This window comes from Poecilia mexicana, unplaced genomic scaffold (assembly GCF_051168715.1).
Source record: "Poecilia mexicana isolate PSO_F unplaced genomic scaffold, ASM5116871v1 scaffold_5, whole genome shotgun sequence".
In the NCBI taxonomy this organism is placed as follows: Eukaryota; Metazoa; Chordata; class Actinopteri; order Cyprinodontiformes; family Poeciliidae; genus Poecilia; species Poecilia mexicana.
The window spans coordinates 27,584,899-27,607,661 of NW_028263374.1; the positions used below are offsets into that span (position 1 = coordinate 27,584,899).

At 40.6% G+C, this 22,763-nt stretch overlaps 2 protein-coding genes across 2 annotated transcripts in view; one reads left to right on the forward strand and one right to left on the reverse strand.

Annotated features, from left to right (window-relative positions):
- Positions 1 to 131: 131 nt before the first annotated feature.
- The window catches only part of cenpp (centromere protein P), an 88,693-nt gene continuing 66,061 nt past the window's right edge, over positions 132 to 22,763 (forward strand). The window contains exons 1-6 of the mRNA XM_088005824.1: positions 132 to 217; positions 1,035 to 1,184; positions 1,268 to 1,419; positions 1,885 to 1,973; positions 3,231 to 3,319; positions 8,436 to 8,532. Of these exons, the coding sequence (XP_087861950.1) occupies positions 1,039 to 1,184; positions 1,268 to 1,419; positions 1,885 to 1,973; positions 3,231 to 3,319; positions 8,436 to 8,532 (573 nt within the window). The 5' untranslated portion in view covers positions 132 to 217; positions 1,035 to 1,038. The remainder of the gene's footprint in view (positions 218 to 1,034; positions 1,185 to 1,267; positions 1,420 to 1,884; positions 1,974 to 3,230; positions 3,320 to 8,435; positions 8,533 to 22,763) is intronic.
- ogna (osteoglycin, paralog a) lies at positions 11,834 to 21,549 on the reverse strand. The gene is made up of 6 exons (XM_014974148.2): positions 21,348 to 21,549; positions 17,532 to 17,598; positions 16,609 to 16,773; positions 15,810 to 16,012; positions 15,508 to 15,600; positions 11,834 to 12,759 (listed from the first exon to the last, which is right to left on the reverse strand). The coding sequence occupies exons 1-6, from the start codon at positions 21,489 to 21,491 to the stop codon at positions 12,589 to 12,591; spliced, it is 843 nt and encodes a 280-aa protein (XP_014829634.2). The 5' UTR covers positions 21,492 to 21,549; the 3' UTR covers positions 11,834 to 12,588.

The window sequence follows — 22,763 nt, forward strand, 5'->3', positions numbered from 1 at the left end:
TACAGTCTATTACCAACTTTAACGCATTGTTTTATGACATTTAGATTGATTTGTACTTATATATGTGGTGTTGTACCAACAGAAGCACCCAGTAAGGTCAAAATGGCTCTACAGCAACACCGTCTCACCCTCTAATTTCAGCCAGAGGTGGTACAGTCCAGAGAGCGGGAGGCTGCAAACAGCTAGCTTCAGAGATCAGCTGGGATACTCAGTCCAGGTAAGTAAAAAGTTTTAAATTAGCCTTTTAATGGTTGGAAACAACTTTAATGTTTTCCGAATTTATTGTGTAGAATTCTCTGGTTACGTATAAGTTTAATTTTATTGTGTTTCTTAATAAATAAGAAACACAAAACTACCAAAAATGGTAGTTTTTGTTGGTTATTTTTCTGAACTTGACAGTTCTGAAGTTTTTTGAGCAGAAATGGGTAGAGCAACAAACTTTGCAAAAATAACATTAGAAAAGCAAAGCTGGTGTTAAGAGGTTTCACTTCCACATAAACTGTAAGTCTGTCGGCTGTGTTGTTGATTAAAAGACATAGACTTAATAGATTAGCCAGACATTGTTCTCCAGTTATAGAGGAAGACAGTTACTTCATACTAACATCACTCAAGTATAAGTGAAAAGTAAAGCGCAGCAAAACTAATCAGAGAATTAAAACGAGCTCAAAAATTTCCATTTGTATCTTTCCTCTCTCTCTTTCTACGAAAAACTGAATGGGAAAACTCTTCAATCTGGTGCTTTGGTTTCAACTAGCCCTTTTTTAAGTGACAATTCTGTTTATAAAAATGTATTTTATTTGTTGTTTCTGTTTTGTTTATTTATTTTCGATATTTGAAATGTCTTCCATCTCCCTTGTTAAATGCTTGTTAGAATTTAAAGTTTATTGATCTTTGAGAATGTACTAAATTACTTTAAAATGGTCCCCAAGCAACAATATTATTGATTATTGCAATAACTTCTGGGACAATTTATCGTCCAGCAAAATTAGTTATTGTGACAGGCCCACATCTGAGTGTTCTTGCTGTTTCTCCAGGAAGATGAGTGAGGAGAACGCAGAGGAGCTGAAGCAGCTGGAGGCTGAGGTGAAGCTGCTGCAGGCAGAGATCATAGCTCTGCAGAAGCAGCGGCAGGACAGCTGGGAAAACGTCTCTGTCCAGTTCAGGGGACAGATGCAGGACGCTCTGTGAGTTTACCTCCTTTTATTTCCATCAGGTTCCATGTTTGGGTACCAGAGAGAAACGATGGGATGTTTGACTGTCTTTGCAGAGCGTTTGTCTGTGGACAGACACAGGACCTGGAGGAGATGGTGGTGTCCAGGCTGAAGGAGGAAGTGGAGGAGCTGGAGAAGGACCTGAAGTTGCAGACTCAGATGAATGGCATCTGTCTGAACAGCTGCATCACAAAGACCCTGCAGAGCCGTAAGGAAGAGAATCTGCTGGACATTTCCAACACTAGACATCTAGCTGCGTTTCCATTGACCATGAAATTGCAGAAATTGAAATTGACATGGCTTAATGATGAATTTATCTTTTCTAACTCTTTACATCTGTCACTGCCATCAATTTTTTTTGACCCGTGAACAGGCTGATTCACGTGTGATTTTAATTTAATTTCTTTTTTAATGCAGTTGTGAAATTGTGTTGTTTTAACATCAGCAGAGTAGAGACAAAGATTTCCGAACATTTGTCATGGAAACGCAGCTTCTGTCAGTGGCCATGTGCTCAACATGTTGTTTATTTATTACACTTATCAGTGTTATTTTAAACCAGTTACTCTAACCTTCTTACTGGGCTTTTAAGCTGCATCAAGTTTCCTCATTAGTCAGATGCCCAGTTTCTCTTTCAGAATAAAAGTCTAGTGTTAGATGTTTCTGTGTGTGTCAGGCGGTCAGGAGGTGGTCCACCAGGTCTGTCTGTCAGGTCGCAGCTATGAGCTCGTCTTCCAGGTAGAGTTCCAGCTTTCTGAGCTCAAGGTGAGTCTTTTTATTCTCTTGATGTCTATTTATGGTTGTTTTACTGATAAGAGCTGTTCTCAGCCTCTTTGTTTTTTAATTTTCTTGTGACTGTTTGTTGTTTCTCTGGCTGTGTTTAGGTTAGAAGGAGGAGATAGGATTTTGCTTTCTATCCTTGTTAGCTCCAGATCAGTGTCAGATGACGGATAAACTAGATCTACAGAGAGAAATATTAGAAAATAGTTCAGGGTTTAACCAGCAGAGGGGAACAGAGAGCTATAATTATATCAGTGATTTCAGCTGCTCTTGAAACTTCAGGAAGGAGTTTCACCTGTACTTAAGTCATTAAGTCAATTATTTGCTTGATAAATTTTAAAAACTCAATAACTACTGGTTACGGATTCAGTCATCTGCCCCTAAATATGGAAAACAGTCCTCCAAACAAGAAACAAGCTTTTGGAAAAGATCGATATCGTTAATTATTAATTAGTTTTTTTGTTTTAAATATCTGAAATACTGCCAAACTCGGAGCATGACCTTTTCTGTTTTATCCAGTTTTCCCTTAATGCCATTTTTTAAACTTTTAATCAGTTATGAGGCATGTTAGTGAAACCTGAAACCTCTTCTGCGCAAGTTTCTCAGCAAGTTGTTGCTAGGTAACCAAAGAATGAGTTGCTAGGTAACCGAAGAGTGAGTGAGTTGATGCCACCAACCGTATTTAGCTAGTTGTTAGAGGTTTAGTGACTAAAGCTTATATCTCCCAGAATGCTGTGTGTTTCTGGATTAGTGAATATTCTATATATTGGATGTATTGTCTATTGTTGTTGAGCATGTGTCTCTTATATATATATATATATATATATATATATATATATATATATATATTGTTATTGATATATTGTCCATCTCTAGATGGAGATAAAGTTCTGAATTTGTTCATGCTGTCCTTCTGTCTCCTCCTGTGTCCTCTGAATGTTGCATGTGTCTCTGTCTATATCTGTCCTCTCCCTGTGGAGTGACAGATCTGCAGTCAGTCCTACATGCTCCAGTCTAACTCTCCTTAATATCTATTTTGCATCATGTAAACCACACATTGAATACTTCCTGTATGTGTGAACTGAAACTGTTTGAATCATAAAACAGTTTCACAGAAATCATTTTTCTAATTTAGGAAAGTCAAAGTAAATTTCTAATTTGTGCAAGCAGGATTGAAGCTGGATCTGTTAGCTAACTGGAGCAGATGTTGGACTGTTTTACTGATGGCTGTAATGTCTGCAGGACGGATCGAGAACAGAGCGGAGAATCAGAGATCTGAACCTGGTGCTGGACTCCAGCGACCTGCAGAGCCTCAGCAGCTTCCTGTCCAGGTACCGACCTGCAGTCATAACTAATGGGGGATAATCTGAGAGGAAATGAGGAGTAACCAGGTGGAAGGGTTTGAAAACATAAACCAGGAGGAAAAATACATTATTTCAGCTATCATCATCCTCTAAAATGAATCTCTGACTTTTACTGAGAAAACTTTAAAGTTAAGATAATTTCACATGATATAAATGTTTCATTTTGAAACCGAAGCTCTCCATCTCAGACTCTACGGGCCTCAGTTAGCAGGTTAAAAGTCAAAGATCATGACCATGAACCAGTCTGGCTGCTTGGAAAGGTTGAAGGAGGGAGCTTTTTTTTTTCTCTAGAAACAAGATGGCTGCCGGGCTGAGGTCAGCAGAACTGCATCTGGAGGAAGGACGAGACTTATGGGGCAAAGTCCTCTGGACAGATGAGACCAGAGTGGAGATGTTGAACTGTGATGGACAGAACCAAACACCACATACCAACTGTTGCACATGGTGGGGGAAGGATGACGAAGTGGGCTTCTGCTGTAATTGACTGCAGCCAAAGTATTCTAGAGTCCAATGTGAGCCCTTCTGTCCTACATCTGAAGCTTGGTCCAAACTGGGTCTTCAACAGTACCAGGGTCCCAAACTGAGCAGCAGATCGACAAAAGGGCTGAAAAAGAGGAGAATCGAGGCATTTCAGTGGCCTAGTCAAAGTCCAGACCTCATCCTGGTTGAAAGGCCAAGGTGGGACCAGGACCCTATTATCAGTGTGTCAGTCTAACACCCAGAGCTGAGAGGTTCTGGTCCGTTCTTCATTCTGCTGCAGAGCGTCTGCTCTGCTCTGATTGGCTCTGAGTCTGAGGCCAAACCACATCTGGATCGGATGACCCAGACTGCAGAACCTGGCAACCAGCACATGGAAAAATACTGAAGACAATGATTCAGCTGCTGCTGCTCCGTCAGGACCTCTGGATCTGTGTGTGTGCGTGTGTGTGTGTGTGCGTGTGTGTGTGCGTGTGTGTGTGCGTGTGTGTGTGCGTGCGCGTGCGTGCCTGTGTGTGTGCGTGCGTGTGTGCGTGCGTGTGTGCGTGCGTGTGTGCGTGCGTGTGTGCGTGCGTGTGTGCGTGTGTGTGTGTGTGTGTGTGCGTGCGTGTGTGCGTGCGTGCGTGTGTGCGTGCGTGTGTGTGTGCGTGTGTGTGTGCGTGTGTGTGCGCGTGCGTGTGTGTGTGTGTGTGCGTGCGTGTGTGTGTGTGTGCGTGCGTGTGTGTGTGCGTGCGCGTGCGTGCCTGTGTGTGTGTGCGTGCGTGCGTGTGTGCGTGCGTGTGTGCGTGCGTGCGTGCGTGTGTGCGTGCGTGTGTGCGTGCGTGTGTGCGTGCGTGTGTGCGTGCGTGCGTGCGTGTGTGTGTGTGCGTGCGTGTGTGCGTGCGTGCGTGTGTGCGTGCGTGCGTGTGTGCGTGCGTGTGTGCGTGCGTGCGTGTGTGTGTGCGTGTGTGTGTGCGTGTGTGTGCGCGTGCGTGTGTGTGTGTGTGCGTGCGTGTGTGTGTGCGTGTGTGCGTGCGTGTGTGTGTTTCAGCCTGTCCTTACTGTCCAGCCCAGAGGACCATCTCTGATGGATCCGTCCGGGTTCAGGTGCTGCTGATTAGTTTCTCCTGAGGTCAGGGTGGGTTTCCTCCACCAGGATTACCCACTTTATCCAAGCTGATGTGGATCTTTCTGATGTTGATCTGATATAGTGACTGTTGGTACTGAGCAGGAGGGGAAAACAATGCCTGTGAATAAACTTTCCATTCATTAAAATTCAATTAGTTTAAAATATGTTCGGCTGCACCTCTATTTGAAGGTAGAGCTTCAGCTGGAAGCTTTTAAAGGAGACATGTTGAACCTTTTTATGATCTGAACTACTCTACCGAGGTTTTATTGAATTATTTCATTCCCAGGTGTTTTAAATTAATTGCTCAGCTCTCTGAAACCTCTCTGTTGTTAGGAGTCTGGGTGAGGATGGACGGCATCTCCTCCACTCTTCATCTTCTTTCTTGCTTTCAGCTGCAGTTTAGAGGCATCTCTTTGATGGGTTTTAATCTGTAATCTGGAGATCATTGATTCACCAATCAGTGAACCAGACGGCTAACAGCTCGGAGGAAACCAGACCCAGTCCTGAAATTCCTCCTCCGTTATCGATGATGACTGGTTCTTCTTCATATGATGGCTGCTTATCCGATTATCTCTCTTGTTTTAATATGGGATTATAATCTTGCCAGCAATGCACCATTAGGCCTTGAAGCCTGTTTGCCCTTTTATGAGTGGAGCATTATGGCTTTGCATTGGGTTGACTTCAACCCCCCTGTGACTCCTTGGTCCTTTCACAAAGATGTCAACTACTGTTAGTTTCTCTCTGCAGAGACACAGACACAGCATGGAGCTGGAAGCAGAAGTTTATACACAGCAGATGTTGCTGCAGTTTTTCCACACAATGTTCTTTCCTCATGTTTTCATCTATTTTATGAAGTGAACCAGTTCCCCCTGTGACAAACAACCACAGCATGGTGCTGCCACCATCATATCCACATTTGTTTTCCAAATGTAACAATGGTCATTGTGTCCAAACAGTTCCACTTTAGTCTCATCAGACCACAGGACATGTTTCCAAAAATGAAGATCTTTGTTCCTATAATTTGGCTTTTTATGTTTCTTCTGCAGTGAAACATAAAAAAAGGCAGCTCCTCGCTGAGCGGCCTTTCAGCCCATGTCGGTTCAGAATATATTTCACTGTGGACAATGTCTGACTCACCAGCATCAGCTGCATCTTCACAAATGTGCAGGCTTTTTTCCTGCACATTTTCACTCATCATTGTGACTTTTAGCAAATAGACAGTGAGAAAAAAGTGGATAAAAAGTATCTTTTTATTGGGCATATGTAAACTTCTGGCTTCAGCTGAATACGATTAGTCCTAATTTGTCAGCTGGTCGTTGTTGATTTGCTTTGAAATGTGACATTTTGTCTATAGCTCCGTTCTTTATAGAGTTTTATTCTCTATGGTGATAAAACTGAAAACCTCCTCATGCCTTCATTCACTCACATCGAGATCAATCTGTTCAACATTCCCGGTGTTCCCCGCTGAAGATTTCATCTTTTTCTCCCGACCCAGTTCAGCCAGTCAGTCCTTCAGCTATCAAGCTGGGATCGCTCTGTCTCCGTCTGCCTCTCTGATAGTGCTGCATTAGAAGTCAGGCTGCTGCCATGTTTCCATCGACTCCGTGCAGAATAACAGTCATCTGGAAATTTAACCCGGCTGCCGTCTAGCCCTGGGCCCCCTCGGAAAACTCTGGAAATCCTTCACCAGAAGGTCCCAGGCTCCGTCACACTCTGGACCAGACCTAGACGTTTCCGCCATGTCATACGCAGCCTGCTTCAGTGAAGAAACTGCTTTATTTTTTATTTTCTGCTCTGTATTATTCTGGATGATTCAGAAATTAATCAGCTTTATATTAAAATGTTAGCAATGAAACAAGGTCAGGCTGAATTCATAAAGATATGAAGATGTTTTCTGATTGTGAAAATCACTAACAGTCGTTGAGAACAGAATGTCTGAAATAGAAAAGAATCAAGGTGCTGCATGGGCCTAGTCAAAGTCCAGACCTCATCCTGACAGGAGTGTAGTTGCATATGAACATGTGCGTCATCAGACATTGATATCGGCCTGTAGGAGCTGGACGGGTGTGTTGCTAATGTTGGGTAATTATAGTACCAATAAAGAGTTTTTGTTTAGAAATTAGTGAAAGTCAACAAAATGTGTTTTTTTATTTTTGACAAAAAAATTACAAAAACCCCCCAAAACATTTAAAAAAATTAAAAGTGATTTAATTTAATGACACATTAAAATATTTACCACACAATAAGGGAATGCATAAACATTCAGGTGTCATGTTTTAATCAGCATTTTGATAACACATTTGTCCAGTGGGATGCCTTTAATTTTCTACACCTGATGTATTTTGCAGCCAAAGTGTCTGAAAACGTGGATCAGTCATAACCATCGTTGCAGTTTCAGTGTTATTATTGTGATTAAATAATTTCCTGATCTGTGCAGCTCTGCTTTAATATGGATCCTATTTTATGATGTATTTCTACTGTTTTTTGTTGTAAATATTCCAGTTCAGTTTGTTTTTTTAATAATGGGACGAATCATATTAAACATTTTATATTATAAGATTATAGCCAAGTGGATAATTTCCATCTGTAGTCTTACAGGCAGGTTATTGTTTAAAAAAACAAAACAAAAGAAAAAGAACAATAAAACATGTTTCTACTAGGTTAGAGGTTTATACCAGACTATAAAAACTGGTTTATGTTTAACTGAAGTCATGTTGACTTTTTGGCTTTCCGGGAATCAGATTTTAAGATGTTTTCTCTCGTACGGAGCCTGGTTCTGGTTCTGGTTCTGCAGGAGGTTTCTTCCTGTTAAAGAGGAGGTTTTCCTCTCCACTGTCGCCCCCTGCTGGTCCAGGAGGTGTAAAAGCTGCATTAATGACTCCATTCTCTGCTGGGTTTCCCTAAACATAACCCTTTTTAACTAATTTGAACAATAAATTGAGCTTAATGCTCTGATTTTTAACTAGAATTTATTGAAATGGACGTATGATTCAACTGAAATAAATTTTTTACAAAGTCAATTGGCACAGTAAAGTGTACTAAATTTTATTTCATTTTTAGAAATAATTTGTCATTTGGCATGAGAGGGAATTTTGTTATTCATTTATTTATCAAAATAGGCAAATTTTGTGGGCCATAATTGATTTGTAAAAGCAATAAAAAGGGTAAAACATCCAAGGGGGTGAATATTTTTACAGATGCTGTAACTTGGCAATCTGTGAAGTTACATTATTTCTAATAAATCAAAAGTTATACAAATTAAATGTTAATATTTTCAGAATCTGTTGTTGGGGTTGAAAATGAAGTATCTGGATTCTTGTATTTTATTTTTGTGTGTTTAATTTTTGCAGTCAGTTTGTGATGCCATAAGATGTTGTGGCTTTGAAGCAAACAAAGACAAAACAGTTTAAGCTCAGACGAGAGGCAGCCGGGCTGTTTCTGGTTGCTATGGTCACTTGATGAACGCCGCCATCGTGTGACGATGTGCTGTGATTTCAGGGTGGAGGAAACCCGGGACCTCCTGTTGTTCTTCAGAACCATCAGGAGTTACTCAGAGAAATGCGACGATCGGACCAGAACCTTTCAGCACTTCCAGGTGAGTCAGAGCAGAACTGGACAGCCCAGAACCTCCCACTGATCTGCAGAGGTCCTGGTTCTGGGTTATTACATTAATGCTTCTTCTGGTTTTGTTTTAATTTTCTCCAGTGGAGACCCAGATGTTCATTAGATGCACATCTGCTCAGATTGTTTACCTCTTCAAACGGTTTTATGACAGCAGAACCTGCTCCAAGTTCTGTTCATCAGACTGATGGATGTCTGAGGCATCCTGAACCAATTGGGTTTGTTTGGATTTCTGCCGTTATCTGACTCACTGAGGCTCTCCGTAGTCCAGCAGCTTGTTTTTAGTCCGTTTAGGTTCTGCAGAAGCTCATATTTCTGTGTTGCTCAGATGATGAAGAGGAAAAGAGCCGTAGGTGTAAATTAGCGGGACCAGTCTAAATGTCAGGGCGGGATGGTGCTGGACAGGCTGCAGCTAAATGCCAAATAACACGCCAAGCGGCGGCGGCGGTGTGGAACACATTGGCCTGCTTACTCGGGGAGTCGGCGGTCCAGCCCAGTTGGCAGGACGGCAGGACGATTAACACACATTTTCCATACTGGGCCGCGTGCTGCAAACACTGCAGTTTAGCTTCATCTGCGTTTGCTTCAGGGTTTCCATGGAAAATGTCATTCCTCATCGTAAATATCCAGCTGTAACGTTCTCCATACCATAATAACAGCCAGACAACACCAGCTTAAAACCGGTTAAATAAATAAACAGAATAAATGAATTATATGGAAAGTGTTAAAAGTTTTTCTTGCTGGCGAACCGCAGCGCTAAACAGACCAAAGCTATCAACCTCAGGCTTTATGAGCCTCAGCAGAGCTGGCTGCTCATATTGATGTTCCCTCTCAGGTACGCAGACATGTTAACGGCTTGTGTTGATAAGAGCCGTCTGATGCGGCTAATGGATGTTTTCAGTTTGGTGTTCTCACATTACTGCATTCTGGTTCTAATCTGGGCTGCAGCGCTTCAGGAAAACATGTGACTGCTGTGTTATTGTTGCTTCATCCATCAGTTAGGAGCTGAGACACATTTTCTTCAGGATCTTCTTCCATTGGCTGATTTTTATGCTCCCTGTCAAACTGAACTCATTTTCCCTGATTTTTCTCAGTGATTAGTGGTTTTCTTAAAGCTGTTCATGCCTGAAACCCTCATGTCCCTTCATCTTGCTCATGTCCCTTCATCTTGCTCATGTCCCTTCATCTTGCTCATGTAGAAATGCTCTAGGTCAAACACAGCTGTTTCTTCTTCAATCAGGAACAGTCAAGATTTTTTCCTTAAAGACAATGGTTTCCTACTTAAAATTTTTAACAAACTTTTCAACACAATGCTGCTCTCAGATGTTTTCTTTGTTTGATGCCAACAATTAGACCCTTCTGGAACAGTTCATGTCTTCACGGTTGTTTGAACAGGCAGTGTATTATTAAGTCAAGTTTAGGTCACATTTCTGCAACAAGGCAGTTCAAAGTGCTTTACATCATAAAACATCATACAGTTTACAATAAAACAGCAATCAACATTGCATTTTGTTTAAATGCCGTCATTACATTTCATGAAGCAAATACACATCAAATATGTTGGTCAATGTTCCAGTTACTACTAATAAAAGCAACTCTAAGCAGGTGGGTTTTAGCCTTAATTTAAAGGAACTCAGTGTTTTCGGCTATTTTGTGGTTTTCTGGAAGTTTGTTCCAGATTTGTGGTGCATAGAAGCTGAATGCTGCTTCTCCATGTTTGGTTCTGCTCTGCATCCCCAGAACCAGAAGACCCGAGAGGTCGGGAAGGTTGCTATGACAACAGCAAATCTTTAATGTATTGTGGTGCTGAGCCATTCACTGATTTATAATCTAACAAGTCTGTTCTCTGAGCTACAGCGAGCCTCTGTAGGGACTTTAGAACTGGGTTTTGTGCTCCATCTTCCTGGTTTTTGTGAGAACGCCAGCAGCAGCGTTCTGGATCAGTTGCAGTTGTCTGATTGATTTTTTATTCAGACTTATGAGGACACTGTTGCAATAATCAATGTAATCAATACATGGATGAGTTTCTCTAGATCTTCCTGAGTCCTCTAATGCTGGAGATGTTCTTCAGGTGATAGAAGGCCGACTTTGTAACTGTCTTTATGTGTCTCTGAAGGTTCAGGTCAAGGTGCATCACTGCACCCAGAGTTTGGGCCTGATTGCTAGTTTATAGCTGTGATAGCTGAAGCTCTGCATTGACTCGTCCAAAGAAAATAACTTCAGTTTTCAGAAGGGCCAATGGTGCAAAATGTCAGCCTTGCTGACCCAGAGCAGCTGTGACTGCAATCCGGTAGCTTCCCATCATCAGTGTGTGGATGTGTGTATGAATGGAAGCAACTAATTTCATTGTAAAGCGTCTTTGAGAAACCTTATGAGGTTGAAAAGCGCTATATAAGTGTTCTGTTCGTTGAATAAATGGATTCAGAGTCACCTGGTGACATCGTAATGTAACGTATCATCTGGTAACTAATCTTACTGTTATAACCTATTTTGAGATGTAGAAACAGTTGAAATATAATAGCCAAGAAAATATTACATCTAAGTAACTCTACATCACCCAGCTGGATGACTGTGGTGCGTTTTGTTCGGCCTGTTGCAATAAGCAATAAATCAGTTAATCAAATGATAGATTTAGACAAGCCCAATAATTTTCAATTGCATTATTTATTATTTTTCTCTTTTTTCTTTCCATCAAAAACTGACAAAAGTCTTTAGTCTGGTGCTTTGGTCTCAGTTAGCCCCTTTTTTTGAGCCTAGATTTTTTATTTAGTTTTGTTTTACAGAGGCTTCATATTTGTTGTTTTATTTGTTTTGGATATTAAAAATGTCTTCTAGTCTCAAATGTTCATTATGGTCTTTGATATTGTGTTTTTGCATTATTATATTGCTATACTACTTTAAATGGACAATTAAACTTCCAGCAAAAGCTGTTACAGTGACAGGCCTAGCTGTTCTGGTTCTGGTCCTGCAGACCCGGTTTATGGAGCTACACCTTTCTGACGTGAGCTCAGGTTTAAGTTGAACAGGATGTTGGTGAATTGTGGTTTCAGTGCCAGACTGATGAAAGATGAGTATGGATTCACCTCAAAATTTAAGATCATACTGGAGATAAAAATAAATGATGACCATATAGCCCTGAAACATCTATCCACCACAGTTTGTCAGACTCATCCTGTCATACTGCAGCACTGGCTATTAGTTTATAATAAACTCCTGGTTCTTCATCCTGTCAATAAATGTGACATGATAAAAACGGAGCAATAATCCAGACTGACTGTAATCAAAAACAGTTTATTAACGTATCAAATACAGCCATGTTACACGCGCCTCCTTCTGTACAGCTCCTCTTATTCACATCAGTTATCATAAACAAAGATTTATTTACCTGGAAAAGAAGTGAAAACAAGAGAGTAACTTTCACATTACTGAAGCTCATAGATACATGTTCTCCAGCTCACCTCAACTGGACCATAAATTAGAAAACAAACTGACGTCAAGTTACAGAACATCATCATCATCATCATCACCGTTGTCTGCAAGGCCATGCAGACGAATCGGATGCTTGGATTAATCACTAGAGCTCATTTATCCAGCTCTGCATCCGGAGGGAAACGTCTAAAATGTTCAGTTGACAAAGGATCACCATGACGACGAGACTAAATTAGATTAGACTGGAAGAGAAAACTCACCTGTTATTACCTGGGAACATCATTACAAGTAAATTAAGAAGCCTGTTTGCTATGAGTAAACGGGGATCCTCTGATGAAAAGGGAATGTTCATCATGCAGAATAAATTTCCCTTTTTTTAAATATAAATTCTGTTTTATTTTGGGTCTTTTTCCCGATCTAAGCTGAAGGTTCTGTCGGTCCAGAACTATTATTGTTAAAGTCTAAGAGAATCTCTTTAGAGTCAGGAGGGGAACCGAGCCGAGCTGGACCCGTCGCTGCTCGTTAAAGTGACAACACTAACCGGACCAGAACCGTTCTGCTGCAGAGGCTTTAGAGTGAGTCTTTGGGGCATTGGTTCTCCTCAGCGGTACCGGCCCACAGGCAGAACTTTCATGCAGGTGAAGCTGTCGGGGTACTTGGACAGCACCACTGGGTTCCCGTCCATTCGGACCTCAGAGAGGCTCAGTCGTAGATAGTAGGAGTTGTCGGACTTGCAGAAGGTGTCTACGTTCACCTCCGTGATGTTGTTGTCCTGAAACACAGGAAGAGTGAAGAATAAGCTAATGTGTTTTTGTCTAATTTTTCTGTTTTATGTTCTTTATATATGTTTCACACAGAACACTGGCTAAGCCCGCGGGTCGGATCGCTGGGGCAGTCATCTGGCAACCCACCGTGTTCTTAAGTTAAAAAATGTTGACTAGGAATTTGAAAATATGAGTAGGTATTACGTGTCACTTTATTCGCTTAAGTACTTAGCATGTAGACTGGTAATGAATTTAATAAAACACACCTGACCTCAATCTCAATACGTATTCACATACTGACCATCCTATGTTGCCTTGTGCTTCCAACCATTTCAGAGACTCTGGTGTCACTGTTAGTGGTGTTTAAAAAAAAACCAAACGATAATAGATAAACAAACAATGTCAGTCTGGTGGGGGTGCAAAAAAAGCTTGGTGGCCCGCCAGGCTGATAATACACTAAGGGAAACCCTGTAATAGTCTTTAAGAGTTCAACAGCTAAATTTATGTGAATAGGGGTGCAGAAATGATAAGTTTATACTTTTTTCTGCTCCTTTTCATTCATGACTTATTTTAGTTATTCAAATGTAATATTGAGTGAATGAAATAAAAAATTTAATTAAGTGAGTTCAAAACAGTTCGATTATTCACAGCCCTTTATTACATTCTGTCACATTACAACTAACCTTTTTATTTATTCTTTTTTTTAACCATTTTTTTATGTTCACTTATTTATTTTAATTAATTGTATTTATTTAGCATTTTCTTATCTTACTTATTATGTATTTATTTTAAAAAATAACCTGAATTCGTTTTATTGGGATTATTAAAGAAGCAGTTAAGGGAAAATTTTCTGAACTTTGTGTGGAATGGAGACGTTTCGCTCAGCGACTGCTGGAGTTGGGCACTACACGGACCAAAAATCTGAAAAGTGTGGCTTGGATTGCAGTTGCAGTAGTGGGAACATGGAAGTTCAGAGTAAAAACTCTGACAGTCTTTACTTCAGTGGAAATTTCTGTGACAGATGTAAGAAAGGGAAGTGAACAAACTTCCAGATTATTTGGATGTGTTCTCAAGCTTTTACTGTTTGGAGGGTTTTTTATGACATATATTTTAGTGCTGAGCACTTTTAAAAGGAGAATTTTCTTTTATATTAAAACAAGAGTCTTTGTTTTGCACATAATGTTTCTGTTTAAAAAAAACATGATGGGGAAACTTTTTTAACATCTTATAAAAGTAATGTTCTGTTGAACCACAACAGTTTAATTTGTGTAATTGAGTATTTTATTTCCATTTGGTAGCTCATTGTGACTGTTTTGTTTACTTAACCAAATTAGTTTACATTTCTATTTATCCATTTTGTATTTTCTTTGAGGCATTAAGCATTGTGTGTGATTTTGTGTATATTTATATATGAATAGTTTTATGTAGTTATGCAGAAAGAAAAAACAGAAAGTGTGAAATATAGTTTGTGATATTATTATTGAGGTATTTAAAAATATATTGTGATATAATTTTTTGGAAATATCGCTCAGACCTATTTAGGACTGGACTTTGACTAGGCCAATCTTCTTTCCATAATATTTCTGGCTGGAAGGTGATTGTCCTGTTGGAAGGGGAACCTCAGATTTACTTCCAGGATTGTCCTGATTTAGATCAATCCATCTTCACATCACCTCTGACCTGCTTCTCTGACCCATAGCATGATGCTCCCACCGCCCTGCTTCACCAAGTGGATGGTGTATTTTTATTTTATTTTATTTTTTATAGTTTTGTCTGCAGGCCAGAAAGCTTGATTTTGGTCTCCTCTCATCAGATCATCTTCTCCTACATGGCTAACTGCTAACAGGACTTCTTCAGTGACTTCTATAAAAGTCAGACTAACAGCTCTCCTGTCAGTCTGGGTGGACGTCCATGTCCTGTTAGGTCAGCAGGCAGTCCATTCCGTCTCCAGGTCCAGATGATGGACTGATCAGAGCGCTGGGAGATGTTCTTATAGAACCTACATTAATCAGAACCAGAACCTCCTCAATGTTTTCAGGAAAACCTCTGATGACATTTCTAACACATTACACTCAGATTTATTTAAGGGTGTCATCTGGAGGGGCCGGAGGAGGGGAGGGGTTAAAACAAGTCCATACAAGAGACTTACCAATCTGATATTAATATCTGATTCGTTCTTGGTAGTGAAAATCTTCTTGATCGGATATTGGTGTCAATGTGCCCGATCCACAAGGACAGATCTACTCAGTTTAATTATATTCTTTGTGCTTTATTATTTATTTTACATTATATTTAGAATTACTAATTGCACTTTCTGAGTCATTTGAATGAAGATTTATCGCAGTTTACTGTTACATGTTTGACTGAAGTAGTGAACCTCTTGTTTTTGACTGTTTCAGTTTATTTATTTTACATTGGCAATTATCTGCTGACTGCACTCACTGAATAAACTAAAGTTATTTGTGCATGTGTGACCAAGCCTGTGAACCTAGTGGTGCATTTAAGTGAGCTGAACTGGTCCAGAGTTGCCAAGTAATTCTGTAATTCAGTAGATTTATGTCTGTATTTAAAAATATAAAATTTTAATTTGGGCTGTTTTTCTGTTTTGATTGGAATCTGCCGATGCTAAACCTCAGATATGGGGATCAGAAGTGAAAAGAGTGGATCAGTGCATCCATAGTTCACAGCACAGTATTCAGGTTTTAATCATAAAAGCCTCCATGCATCATGTATGAACTACTTGTGTTGGTGCAGACCTGTAGATGCAGGATGCGGACGCTCTCTGGGATGAAGGGGACGGCCTCCAGCTGGTTGTTGGCCAGGTACAGGTTGGCCAGGCTGGTCAGTTTCTGTCATGGAGAGCAGAGACTGTTCAGCTTCCTTCTCATCTTCGGTTTACTTACAGCAACATCATCCAGCTTTCTTCATTTACAGACGAGTTAATGTCCGTTTTAAGGGCTGAACTGTCTTATTATACCAAGTTAATCTGGTTTTACCTCATATAGAGGATTCACACTCCCTGACTGGTACCAGAGCCGGCCGGGTTCTGCTGACGTACCTTGAAGGCGTTGGCTTTCACGCCCTTGGTTTTGAGCAGGTTGCTGTTGGCGTTGAAGGAGGTGAGCTTGGCGGGGAGGGCGGGGAGTTTGACCAGTCTGTTCTCGGCCAGAGACAGTTCCTCCAGCAGGGTGAGCTTGGAGAAGGCACCGTCGTCGATCTCTGAGATCACGTTTCCTGTCAGGTCGATCCTCTTCAGGGTCACTACGGCAGATGGCACAGGCACGCTTTTTTAATACCAAATATTCATGATCCAGTCAGGTTTTCAGACATCAAATCAAACTTTTGACAGCTTAAAAGCTAAACTAACAAATACATTAGGGATGAATCTTTCAGCGTCTAGCAATTCAATTTCTAGTTTCAATTCAGAAACTAATTTTTCTACTCAGTCTAAAGAATCTGTTTAAATTATGTGACTGACGAGAAGAAAAGACAGTGTAAGCAAATAATACATTTATTTAAAACAATTCCATACTGTATCAGATTCCATCAGCTTATATTTAAACAAAAATAGGTTTGTGCATAAAATTTTGCAACTTAAATTACCAGTACAAGGTTATCTTAGCTGCCTGGCTTTAATCAAAGGATTATTCGAGATATGACTTTACAAAAACAAGCAGACTAAATTCGATTTTTGAGCATTTTAAATCAATTCCAAATTCCCAGGCCTTTTTATTTTTTTCCTGCACTTTTAAAATCGACACGTTTTATTTCCCTGGACTCTGAAGTCTCTGCAGCTGTGAGGACTCGAAGGTCTGAGCTCTGAGTCCAGATGTTCTGTCCAGACGTCTGGGACTTACCCGTGTCTCCAAAGTCGTTTTTCCCGATCTTCTTGATCTTGTTGAAGCGAGCATACAGGTAGGCGGTCTCTTTGGGCAGCAGGGGAACGCTGGTCATGTCTGGACTCACCTCCTCACAGTACACAGAACCGGACAGGCAGACACACAGCAGGCAGGTGGGCAAATCTGAAGAACAGCAACCAGAACCGGGTCACAAAGACCAGGGTTAACCCGACAGACCAGGTCACATTTAGATATTTTAATGTATGCTTTAATTTCACAGTCTAATATCTTATTTTAGGTGATGATTTATTTATTTTTCCTTATTTCTGAACATTCAAAAACGCTCATTGGCTTCTGATTATATGGCTGATTATTCATGTAGTCGTTTAAAACTTCACCAAACTCAACAGAATCTGCTGGGCTTCACACAATTTAACTGAGAATATTTCTGTCAAGATATGCAGATTTTTAAAGTAATTTCTCTGCTGAGAGTTTAACTATTCTAGTACTAGGATTATTCTGACTATTAATTGGATTAAACTCTGCACATTTTGCAGATTTTTCATTTAACCACTTATTGTATACAATAGTAACATACATAAAAATATAAATAATTCAATTCCTTTTTTTAAATAAGAAAATAAACATTGTATTGTCTAGAATGCAATAACATTGATTTAGTAAATACTTGACCATTTGTTGTAAAGGATGAAGATAAAAATCTTCCTACCATCAACATGTGAAATCTCAGCCTCTTCTGTCTAAATTAGTTTTAGTGTAGAACTAATTTGTTGATAATTGATTAGATTAGCTTATTAATAACTGGATGCAAAAGGTGCTTAATATAAGATTTTTACAGAATGTGAATCAGGTGAAGCTAAAGCTGCGTCTGGAGGAGTTCTGGGTAGAACTGATTTACAGGTCCAGATTCTTTCTCTCACCTGGACCGCTGTCGCTTTCCTTCGGTGCCATGCTGGCATCCGGCTCATCAGCAGGAGGTAGTGCCCTCTGCAGGAGAAAACAAACACTGTTTACACAGCGGCTTCGTGTTTGGATCTCTGATTCTGGTCGGGTTTGGAAATGTGCATGCTCATCGCAGTGAGTGGACAAGCAGGCGGGTTCTGTTGAACTTTTCTGCATTATAGTCGTGTTTTAAGGCCTGCAGAGGAAGATAGGTTGGTCAGATTCAGAGTGTAAATCGACTGTTTGAAATTACTAAGATTTCATACTGAACAAACTGAATGAAAGGAAATATTCTGGAATATTTTGCATAAACTGACACTGCTTCTTGGAGTAGAAATGTTTCTCTTCCAACAAGTTTTCAGGAACATTTAAATTTAGACCTTCCTTTTGTCTTTAAACCAGTCTTGGTCCGTTGTCCTCCAGGCTTTGTTCCTTTGGTCTTTGGCTGCTTTTCCTCTGGTTTCTGACTGTTTTTTATTTGATGAACTCCAACCGATGAATAAACTGTTTCATGTTGACACAAAGCAGATAACTTTGTAAAAAAATGATTTCAGATTGACTCTAGCAGAAGATCTGATTTTTTTAAATTTTGGAGTGTTTTTCTGTTTGGATATGGATGGGAAGCAGTAATCAGAGCTGCAGTCCTCCATAGCTGGGTTCTGCAACTCATCTGGAGAAGCTGTTATCTAGTCAGACGTGAGATATGACGTCTCCAGGGCTCCTGGATCCAACCCCGGGTCTTCTCTCAGGAGGACATGTCAAACCAAATGTCCAACCTGCTCAGCTGTAGAAGCAGTGAGTGCAGTCTGCTCTCTGGACGGCGTCCCTCAGGGTAAATCCAGCCACTTTGCAGAGGAAGCAGACATCTGTTCTCATCCAACACCTGATAGGTGAGGGAAGCATCAAGGCTCCGGTGAAGCTTTTTAAAGTCAGAGTTTCACACCTGACATCCTTGCAGGACCACATTCCCATCAGGACAGAGAGAAGAGTGCTGCTTCTTCAACACTGGAAAAGTCCAGCATCTACAGGAACCAAGTTGGATCCATTTAACCCAAACCAATGACACCCAATGTCTCCCAGTACAGTGGAGGGACTATAAGTGCCTCAGAATACCTGAGACTTCCTCAAAAGATGTATATAGCTACCTATTTTAATATTTCAGAGTCTCAGAGCATTGATCGATCAATCGGCCATCTCTTCTATGTGAAATCCGCCCCTGATCCTTCTGCTCTGCCATGAGAGACTGACTCACAGGTCTGTCCACCAGGTCCCGCCTAGGCCTGCCGCCGAAACAAGCTTGGCTGGACAATAAATTATCCCAGAAGTTATTGTAATAAACGATAATATTGTTATTTTGAGACAATTTTCAAGTCATCTAATGGTAATAATGCAAGAACACATTCTCAGAGATCAATAAACTTTAAATTCTAATAAATATTTAACACTAGAACTGGAAGACATTTTAAATATCCAAAATTAATAAACCAAACTGGAATAACAAGAGGAACACTGGAGTTTCTGTAAACAAAATTGTCCTTCAAAAAAAAAAAAAAAAAAAAAAACTAGCACCAGACTGAAAACTTATGTGATCCCCGTCCTGCAGTCAGAGCAGAGAGGAGACCGACTTCACTCTGGTTCCGCTGTGCAATTGAATCTCAGAGCTGCTGCTGAAACCAGAAAGACTGTAATTTTTTTTTTTTTAAATTTTCAAAAAACGTCCGCAGTAGGGGTAGGCATTTATTGTATTGTTTATTATTTATTGTAATAATTTTTTTTTAATCAAAATATGAATTTTGATTTATTGTTGTCATGATAAATTCCAAAAACCCAAAACTGTCAATATTGCTGTGTTTATTTTATTGAAAGTTTCATCAAATACCTATAAATTTCTAAATATGTTTAAATGTGTTCAGGTTAATGTGTTCTTTATACCACTGGAGTCCTAAAAAAGCGCATTGCAAATGGGAACATTTCTCTAGATTATTATCAGTGTTTGTAGAGCTGAGCTGTGATTGCTGTGCCATGCAGTCATAATTATATAGTTACCTTATAAAGAAGTAATAAATAGTTCTTATTGTTACATTTATGGTTATTGCAATAGTACCACAACATATAGTCCATATTGCCCACCCCAAGACTGCAGTCTAACCTGTTGTGTAACTTATGTTTGTTTTTAAAATGTGAAAGGAGCTTTAAGGAGCTGCAGTTGGAACAGCAACGCTATGAACATTATTTATACTCAAGAGCAATACGTAATGTGCAGCTAAAACAAATGTGTATTGGTTCACTGGTATTGTTCAGTATTTTTCAATAGAATAAGGTGTATTGTGAGTCTGGAGTCGGAATCAAACTTAAGTGGGAATCTGCAGGTCAGTCTTTTGAGGATCAGCCAGAAAACAATGTTAAGATGGTTTCTGCTGTGTATATTGATGCATATTAAGGTATATTTGGTGTTTGAACTGGGATTGCACCAACGCAAGAACTTCTTTATTGGTCGCCTTTATTGCTTCTTTTGGGCATACAGCCAATTGGCAAGGAAAATAAATGCGCTCCTGGAATGGATTACGTCTCAGTATTTCACCTTTCCCAGCTGCATTTTCTGTTGAATATTTTAGATTTTTTCTGTGGACCAACCCATCACCTGGCCGGGGTCCACTGCGCTCCTGACTTCCCCTACAGGACGCAGGTGGCGCTGCAGGGCATCGATTGATGCAATAAATTTAAATCTGCAGAGACAGAACCTGGTTCTTTCAGTACAGTCTGAGGTCGGAGGTCGTTCATAGTGTGGATGGATCCACTGGGGTGTTTGCTGCTGCTCAGTGCAGACAGAAGCAGCTCTCCATGCTTCAGTGTGACCAGATAATCTGTCAGTCTGTCCCAGAGTTCACTGCTCTGATGCTTCAGCTGCTGCTTTTAGCCAGGAAGCAGACGAACTTCGATTCTGAGACCGAACGGGAGCTGGATGGAGCATCCATCCTTAACCCAACCAATCAGGATGAACATCTACAGTTCCATATTTTCTATTTAATCTTATAAATTTATCCACATTTATTATATATGAATGTGTTTGGGAGCTGCTGGAAGAAGAAAGGTTGATTAAAGTGAAGCTGTGGTCCATGTTCACCATGTCCCACCACGATTTCCTCATTCTGTGGAATATTTGAGGGTTTTTCTTCTCCTGGAGGAATTTCCTGACAAACATTCGCTGGTTTGCTGGTTTTGCTTCATGCAGTCGACTCATGGAGAACTGTTGTGGTTGGAAGGAGGTTGTCGGTTTAGGGTTGGCTTTGATTGGTGTGAAAACACACTGGAGGTTGTTTGGGTATGAACCATCTAGTAGAGAGGAGACGGCTGAATCAGAGCTGACAGCAGCTGGAGGAGAGACGAGCCAGTCAGTTTGACTTCAGTCAGCAGCTGGGAGAAAAACTCCAGCTGTTCCTGACGGCTCAATGAGATGCTTTAGATTCTGACCTCACAGTTTCTCACTTTGCTTTGATTGTTCAGAGAAATCTTCTGCTGGCACGTCAATGTTTATTCTTCTTATCTGCTTGATTTACTGCAAAAGCTCAGAATATTTGTGGTTTTGGTTTAAGTTAAAGAAAAGCAACCAAAAATATTCAAATAAAAAATTCAAGAGTTATAACAACAATGAAAACGACTAAACAGCTTTAAATCTAAAGACAGTCATCAACACTGAGGAGAGATGTGTCTAAACTGGAACCATTTCCAGACACTCTTGAGGAATAATTACCGACTTGTGGCTACAGGTCAGATGTAAACGATAACCTCCTCACCCTCGCTCTCCTTGACTTCAAATATTCGCTGATGTATCCGTTGGGTAAAGATCCGGGTCTGAGCCGCGGCTCCGGGACGAACGTCCGGGCCGAGGCCGCCGTCAGCCACAGCGCCAGCAGACAGGTGATCAGTAGCGCCTTCATGCTGTCCGAAGCAGTGTGATGCAGACACCGCTGAGCCTCAAGGAAGTCTGGGTCAGCACCGTGCTCTCAGCTCCAGCTCTGACAAATCACTGCATTTAAAGGCTGAGCTTCCTGCAGAGTTTATAGAGAGCAGCTGTTAACCCTTTCCTGACCACCCACCATCCATCTGCAGGAGGAGAGAAACACGCACGCACACATGGAGCGAGGCATCACATATCCATGTCACATAAACATCTATTTTCCTCTGAAATGTCCCTTAAACATGGCCAGGATGGAGCAGAAACTGCAGAGGGAGCAAAAAAGATGAAAGTTGACAACATAAGAGAGTGAGAGTGTTTTGTCTGGAGCAAAGTCTGATGCCCAGCAGAGACATTATCAGAAATCAATCAAACCTTCCTTCATTATGCCAACTTTTCCTCCTTTTGTCTCTGATTTTCTCTCCTCTTCTGTCAAAACAAACATTCAGCCAGTTTTAGACGGACACTAATCATCATCAAGATTAGAAATGGTGACTGATGTTAATCATCAACCTGTCCTCCTCACCGACAGGTCACCAGTCTGTTTACTGACTAAAGCCTGGATTTATTCAGTGCAAATTCATTACCTGATTTAACTTATTGTATACAGATCTATATGAGAGAATATGAGGTTCATTGTAGATCTCAGAAAAATAACAATTTGACCACAGAGGAGGAAATTTACACCAAAAAACTCAGAAAAACTTGAACATTTTCTGATATAGTTTTTTAGTATAACTTCCTCTGATTAAAGGAAAATATTCTAGCTGTTCTCTGACATTGTAAAGTCTGAAATGTGCATGAACGAAGCTCAAAAGTTACCTGAGATTTGGGATAAAAAAGCCAGGAATCCACTAAGATTCTGTGATGTGAATTTGCAACAGGGTCTGATACAATACCCTCAGTTAAACAGATAAAAATCTGAGGCACGCAAGGGGTCTTATGTGTTTCAAACGTGTCCTGCATGAGACAATTGGGCATCTCCTAGTTTGGCAGACGTAACTTAAGGTTTTCACAAACACAGTTACAAGGCAGAAGACTAGTTAGAATAACATGATAGTCCTTCCTGCTGTAAACAGATACAGAGCTCATACCTGCAGAGGCGTGGCTCTGCTCTTCTCCCTCCCTGGACCGTGACCTCCTGACCTCACTAGACTGGAACCAGAGCTTCCCTGGAGCAGAAGCTTTGGTTTCTTATTGCTTCCTTCCTCATGGTCGCTGGTTGGGAATAAAAAAGTTGTAGAAAGGTTCACTG